Source organism: Camponotus vicinus, unplaced genomic scaffold (assembly GCF_025532165.1).
Source record: "Camponotus vicinus isolate PSW18456_S1 unplaced genomic scaffold, iyCamVici1.0 SCAF_18, whole genome shotgun sequence".
NCBI classification, from domain to species: Eukaryota; Metazoa; Arthropoda; class Insecta; order Hymenoptera; family Formicidae; genus Camponotus; species Camponotus vicinus.
In genome coordinates, this window is record NW_028141954.1 from 35,001 (window position 1) to 42,500 (window position 7,500).

The window sequence follows — 7,500 nt, forward strand, 5'->3', positions numbered from 1 at the left end:
CCCGCTGAATTTAAGCATATTATTAAGCGGAGGAAAAGAAACTAACTAGGATTTCCTCAGTAGCGGCGAGCGAACAGGAAAGAGCCCAGCACCGAATCCCGCGGTTCCGCCGCAGGGAAATGTGGTGTTTGGGAGGATCCGCTTATCCCGAGGCGTCGCGTCGCGTCCAAGTCCATCTTGAATGGGGCCACTTACCCGTAGAGGGTGCCAGGCCCGTAGCGACCGGTGCGCGTCTCGGGAGGATCTCTCCTTAGAGTCGGGTTGCTTGAGAGTGCAGCTCTAAGTGGGTGGTAAACTCCATCTAAGGCTAAATACGACCACGAGACCGATAGCGAACAAGTACCGTGAGGGAAAGTTGAAAAGAACTTTGAAGAGAGAGTTCAAGAGTACGTGAAACCGTTCAGGGGTAAACCTAAGAAACCCAAAAGATCGAACGGGGAGATTCATCGTCAGCGGCGCTGGCTTCGCGTCGGTGGGCGATGTCCCGCGGAGTCCTCGCGGCTCGCGCGCGGGCACGCTACCGTGCGCCGATGTCCGGCTGTCGTCGTCGTGCACTTCTCCCCAAGTAGAACGTCGCGACCCGCTGGGTGTCGGTCTACGGCCCGGGTGCGGTGACTGTCGCGTCGCCGGTAAAACGGCACGCGACAAACCCTCGGTCGCCCGGCCGGCTGCTCGGCGGTACGCGCAAGGTATCAGGCCGCACTTCTACACGGTGCGTCGAGGCCGTCGCAAGCGCGCGCCACGGTACTCGGAGGTTACGGACTTTGCGCCGTCCCCGGTCCTGGCCCGCTGTTGGTTAAAGTACGGATCACCTTCGACAGGCCTGCGAACGTCTCTCTCACGGGGGACGGATACCGGTCGGCGACGCTACTGCTTTGGGTACTCTTAGGACCCGTCTTGAAACACGGACCAAGGAGTCTAACATGTACGCGAGTCATTGGGACTTGTCGCGAGACCTAAAGGCGTAATGAAAGTGAAGGTCGGCCCTGGCCGTCGACCGAGGGAGGATGGGCCGCGTCGCGATGCGGCCTCGCACTCCCGGGGCGTCTCGTTCTCAACGCGAGAAGAGGCGCACCCAGAGCGTACACGTTGGGACCCGAAAGATGGTGAACTATGCCTGGTCAGGACGAAGTCAGGGGAAACCCTGATGGAGGTCCGTAGCGATTCTGACGTGCAAATCGATCGTCGGAACTGGGTATAGGGGCGAAAGACTAATCGAACCATCTAGTAGCTGGTTCCCTCCGAAGTTTCCCTCAGGATAGCTGGCACTCGGCCGTTCCGCACGGAACGCGCGCGAGTCTCATCTGGTAAAGCGAATGATTAGAGGCCTTGGGGCCGAAACGACCTCAACCTATTCTCAAACTTTAAATGGGTGAGATCTCTGGCTTTCTTGAATTATGAAGCCACGAGCATCTCGGATCAGAGTGCCAAGTGGGCCATTTTTGGTAAGCAGAACTGGCGCTGTGGGATGAACCAAACGCAGAGTTAAGGCGCCCAACTCGACGCTCATGGGACACCATGAAAGGCGTTGGTTGCTTAAGACAGCAGGACGGTGGCCATGGAAGTCGGAATCCGCTAAGGAGTGTGTAACAACTCACCTGCCGAAGCAACTAGCCCTGAAAATGGATGGCGCTGAAGCGTCGAGCCTATACTCTGCCGTCAGCGGCAAGTGGGGCGGCGACGGGAGCGTTGCGCGCGTCGGACCGCGTTTGCGGCTCTCTCGCGAGGCAATCGTCTCCCTCGAGTCGTCACGAAGCCCTGACGAGTAGGAGGGTCGCGACGGTGAGCGCAGAAGGGTCTGGGCGTGAGCCTGCCTGGAGCCGCCGTCGGTGCAGATCTTGGTGGTAGTAGCAAATACTCCAGCGAGGCCCTGGAGGACTGACGTGGAGAAGGGTTTCGTGTGAACAGCCGTTGCACACGAGTCAGTCGATCCTAAGCCCTAGGAGAAATCCTATGTCAATGACGGCGTACAATATACTCGAGTGTCGAAAACGAAAGATTATAATATGTATATAATGACACACGCCCGTCGGGCGAAAGGGAATCCGGTTCCTATTCCGGAACCCGGCAGCGGAACCGCATACAATTCGGGCCCTCGTAAGAGTGTTCGTCGGGGTAACCCAAAATGACCTGGAGACGCCGTCGGGAGATCCGGGAAGAGTTTTCTTTTCTGTATAAGCGTTCGAGTTCCCTGGAAACCTCTAGCAGGGAGATAGGGTTTGGAACGCGAAGAGCACCGCAGTTGCGGCGGTGTCCGGATCTTCCCCTCGGACCTTGAAAATCCAGGAGAGGGCCACGTGGAGGTGTCGCGCCGGTTCGTACCCATATCCGCAGCAGGTCTCCAAGGTAAAGAGCCTCTAGTCGATAGAATAATGTAGGTAAGGGAAGTCGGCAAATTGGATCCGTAACTTCGGAATAAGGATTGGCTCTGAGGAGCGGGGCGTGTCGGGCTTGGTCGGGAAGCGGGTCTGGCTGACGTGCCGGGCCTGGGCGAGGTGAACGGTCGGCGTTCTCGCGCCGGTCCCGGGATCCGAGCTCGGTCCCGTGCCTTGGCCTCCCGCGGATCTTCCTTGCTGCGAGGCTTCCGTGGCGGCGCGAGCCGTCGTGGTCGTCCTCTTCGGCCGCCATTCAACGCTCAGCTCAGAACTGGCACGGACTAGGGGAATCCGACTGTCTAATTAAAACAAAGCATTGCGATGGCCCTCGCGGGTGTTGACGCAATGTGATTTCTGCCCAGTGCTCTGAATGTCAACGTGAAGAAATTCAAGCAAGCGCGGGTAAACGGCGGGAGTAACTATGACTCTCTTAAGGGTGGCGGACGTATGTCATATCGCTCTGTGTTCAAAGTTCCTTTTCGGTGGTTTAGAGTGTGACCTGAATTGACAGCTAGTGACCAGTGGATGCAGTTTTTGACGGGCTACACGCTGCGTGCCATCCACGAGTGTGTTGTGCGGTAAATGCGTGGTTTTCCGCGTTTAACTGTTGCCGCGTGTCATCTGACATACTCGGTTTTCGGTGCCTTTATGTGTCGTTATTATTGCCTTGCGGACGAAAATAATAGTATTATTGAATTCTGCGGACGTCATTCTGTACGCCCAGTGCTTTGTTTTGTGCGGATTACTTAATTAGAGCCCGAAAAAGACGGATTTTCGTTATATATGTGGAGCGCATGGGCCCGCCATCTTGTTGTTGGGCATTCTCTGATGGGCATTTCGTAAAGGCTGATTTTCAAGCTTAAGGCGAGTCCGCATACTTTAGTGACTTTTTTCCTGATTGGTTGAGTGAGATATCTGTTACGGACGAGCTCTCTATGCGGAATTCGATTGATTAGCGACTGATTTAGTGATTTTAACTCCGTAATTACCATTTTTCGTCTGTTTTAGCCGTTATTAATTAGTGAATTTTGGGCTCTCATTACGACCCCTGTTTTTCTTGGTGGTTTTCTCGTCGGATGGTGACCTGGACTCGTGCCTATCGGTCTTTTGTGTTTTGCCTGCGACTTTATTGTTTAAATTGTAAAAATTAAACAATTTTCGTGTAGTCTTTTTTGCTGCGCTGTGGTGTTCGCCTGTTGTGGCCTGTTAGTTTGTGGACAATGAGTAGTCCTGGGGGGACCCCCCCTCTGAGGCAGGGCCCATTACCCCCAAGGATGGAGGATTTTCGCCTCCGTACCAGCAGTGAAGGTTCTGCGTTTCGTGGCCACGACGCGCTGCCGCGCGGTGCGAAGCGTGTGGCTGTGTCGCCACCTCAATCAGTGGTTGATACTGAATTGGGACCCCCGCCGCTAAGTGACGAGGATTTGCTGGACATTAAAAACGTCCTGTCCGGGCACGATTATAGCTTTGCCTCTATTAACGCAGTTAGTAAGGAGTCCTCTGTCAAGAAAAAAGAGCTGGAGGAGGTCATTGCGGCGTACCGGGGGGCTGTCGATAGGCTGACGAGAGCATATATTCAGGTCAAGGTTGAGCGTGACACTACGGCAAAAATATGGAGGATGATGAGGTCGGGACGTGGTGGCGGCTCTGAGCGTTCCGCGGGTGCCGAGATGTCGGACATGATACGCGAATCGGCGAGTGTGGCGGTGCGCGAGGTTATGGAGGAGTGGCGGTTCTCTGCGGGCGTCTCGGGGGCTGCGACTGAAGTTCATGGCGGTGGTCGCTCTTACGCGGGCGCAGTTGCGGCGTCTGGTGCTGGGGTGTCGCCCTTTCCCCCTCTATCTGGTCGCGTCGAGGCTGGTCCGGGCTCCGGTCGTGCTGTGGAGACCATTGAAGTGGTCCCTCGTGATCGGATGGATAGCAGGCTTCCTGATTCATCGGCTATGTGTAATGCGGTTCTTAGTTCGATTAAGCCTGGCGAATCTGGTATCAGGATTGACCGTCTCGTCAAAGGTAAAAATAAATCTGTCCGTATTGTGGCGGCGCGAGATGATCTGAGCAAGCTTAAGCCGATGCTAGACGAGATTGGTATGGATGTGAAGCACATTGATAGACTCAATCCCAGGCTGGTGATCAGAGATATCCCTGCCGATACAGATAAGCAACATTTTCTTAGAGATCTCGTTAAACAGAATTTGGAGAGCACGAATGAAGGTGACGTTAAATTGGTCTATTGGTTTCCCATTAAGAACCGAAAGAATACCAGTGCTATCATTGAGGTGTCTTCTGAGATAAGGAACAGACTGATGAGCCAGGCGCGGGTGTACTTAGGCTGGTCTTCCTGCAGAGTTGCGGACCATGTGCGTGTCTTACAGTGCTTCAAATGTCTTAACTTTGGCCATATTGCGAAGAACTGTCGGGCTGCCTCCGACATCTGTGGCCACTGTTGCGGCGGCCATGAATCTAGAGTGTGCCCTAATAGGGGCGGCGTACGCAAGTGCCACAACTGTGTTAATGCTGGGATGTCTTCGGTAGACCATTCGGCCCTTGATGTGTCTGCCTGCTTAATCCTGCAGCGTAAGCTGAGAGACAAGTCACGTTTGATTAAATACTAATATGGTGTATCTCTCTCTTTCTTGATTGCACTGGTCGATGAGTTGTAGTTGCTACTAGTACGGGGGAGGAGGTTTGTCACCTGCCGGAGCCAAAGAGCCCTTCCCCGGGCATATAAATCCGGCCGCAGTTCATCATCCTTTGCGATAACAAAGTAACGACCCTCCTTATTATGCGACGTTCGGGGTTAGCACCCCCGTCTGTCGCTTATTTCATTGGTGCTACTACACATTATAATGAGAGAGATAGTTGGGGAGGTACCTCGGAGCCTCCCCCCAATGAAAATTATGATTGCGATGGTCCGTCTACAGGATGTTCTGATGTTGTTGGTGATAGCAATATTTCTATGCCTGGAAGTCCGGAGCGCTTTGTCTGCGATGTCTGTTTGCGGTCATACCTGTCTAAGATAGGTCTTGGTGTTCATAAGAAGAAGGCACACCCCGTGGAGTACAATGAAGAAATTGATATTGCCCGGATTAAGCCGCGTTGGGACGACGAGGAGATCAGACTCCTTGCTATGGAGGAGGCTGCGGCGCCTGTACATGTGAGATCCATGAATGTGTATCTGCTGGAGAAGCACGGTGGTACCCGATCGCTGGAGGCCGTTAAGGGGGCCAGGAGGAAGCGCTCCTATAAAGATCTTGTTGCATCATACAAGGAACAACGATTAATGCGCGAGATTGAGGAGCATGATAGCCGCTTGAGACCCTGGTCGCCGCCTGTGGTGGCCCCTGAACAGGAGATTGTGGGTGAGTCGCCCCCCCTATCTGTGGCTGTGATGGATTGGCTCCGTGCCAAGAAGGACGATATTGTCCCGGAAATGTATGGTGGTCTGTGGATCCGTACGGCGGTGTCTCGTGTGATGGAGGGACGGTCGCCTGATAAGGCGCTTGATGACTGGTGGACCAACAGTTTCCCCGATTTGGTGTTGACGGAGAGGAGTCGGGCTGCTCGTGGGCCCCGTGTGGCTCCTGTGCTGTCCGGGAGGAGGGCCAGAAGAGTGGAGTACCGTCGTATGCAGCAGTTGTGGAGGACAAATATGTCGAAGGCTGCCCATAAGATCTTGGATGGGGATGCGGATGGCTTGCCGCATCCTACTCTTGCGGAGCAGCTTGAGTTTTGGACCCCTGTGTTGGAGGCGGGTTCGGTGGATTGTTGGCGCCCAGATGTTCCGGAGCGTGCTGCTGCGGACTTGAGTGATGTTTGGTCTCCTATTACGGAGGGTGAGGTGATCAACATAAGGCTCCCTCGTTCGTCGGCCCCTGGCCTGGATGGCATGACGGTGCGGCGCTGGTTCTCGGAGGTGCCTGCGATTCTTCGGGCGACCATCCTTAATATTTTCATGGCGACAGGATTGATCCCCTCTAGGTTTAGACATTCTAGGACCATCTTAATCCCGAAGACCTTGGATCTAGTGGACCCGGCATGTTATCGGCCGATATCTGTTGCGTCCGTCGTCTTGCGCCATTTTCACAAGATATTAGCTGCGCGCCTGGCTAGTTATAAATTGCTGGATGAAAGGCAGCGTGCTTTCATTGCGGCGGACGGATGTGCCGAAAATGTGGCTGTGTTGTCAGCTCTGCAGTTCGACGCGCGAGTGAACTGTAAACAGTTGCACATTATAACATTGGATGTTCGGAAGGCCTTCGATACTGTCAGCCACAGCGCCATTTGTAAAATTTTGCGGAGGCACGGTGCGCCGCAGGAGATGATCAGTTATCTCTCTGTCCTCTATCGGACGGCTGCGGTCAGACTGGAGGTAGATAGAGAGTTTTCCAGTGAGATATATCCGGGTAGGGGTGTTCGGCAGGGCGATCCCCTCTCCCCATTGATCTTCAACCTCGTTATGAATGAAGTGCTTGCGGCGGTTCCTGGGGAGGTTGGCTACAACATGCTTGGTCAAAATGTTAATGCCTTAGCGTTCGCAGATGACTTGGTCTTGATTGGATCCACGAGGGATGGGGCACAAAAGTCGCTGGGCAGAGTGATTGATGCATTGCATCAGTTTGGTCTGGAGTTGGCGCCCGCTAAATGTGCTGCGTTCTCACTCGTCCCTTCAGGAAGACTGAAGAAGACTAGGATCCTCACTGAGCCTCAGTTTATGGCCGGTGACTGTGTGGTTCCGCAACTCGGTGTTCTGCAGTCTGTGCGATACCTGGGTGTGCAGTTTGGCGGGGCTGGACCGATGATCCAGGAGATCGAGCTCGTCCCGTTCCTTGAGAGGATTACTCGGGCGCCCTTAAAGCCTCAACAGAGACTTAAAGTCCTTAAAACCTTCCTTATTCCTAGGTTCACTCATGTGCTGGTTCTAGGACGCACATCTTATGGCCTCCTGCGGAAGATGGACCGGCAGGTCAGGGCAGCGACGCGTCGTTGGCTGCGATTTCCCAGTGATGTTCCGATGGCTTTTTTCCATTCTCCGGTCCGGCAGGGAGGACTTGGCATACCTTCGTTCGAGACGGCGATTCCGAGGTTGGTACTCGCTAGGCTTGACCAGCTTAAGGATTCCCAG

General features: G+C 54.3%; 1 protein-coding gene and 1 pseudogene across 1 annotated transcript; one reads left to right on the forward strand and one right to left on the reverse strand.

Moving 5' to 3' along the window:
- On the forward strand, positions 1 to 2,363 carry LOC145965961 (large subunit ribosomal RNA; annotated as a pseudogene).
- LOC145965945 (uncharacterized) lies at positions 2,053 to 2,628 on the reverse strand. Its single transcript, XM_083089599.1, has one exon. It carries the CDS (start codon positions 2,626 to 2,628, stop codon positions 2,053 to 2,055), a length of 576 nt encoding a protein of 191 aa, XP_082945725.1.
- Between the last annotated feature and the right edge of the window lie 4,872 nt (positions 2,629 to 7,500).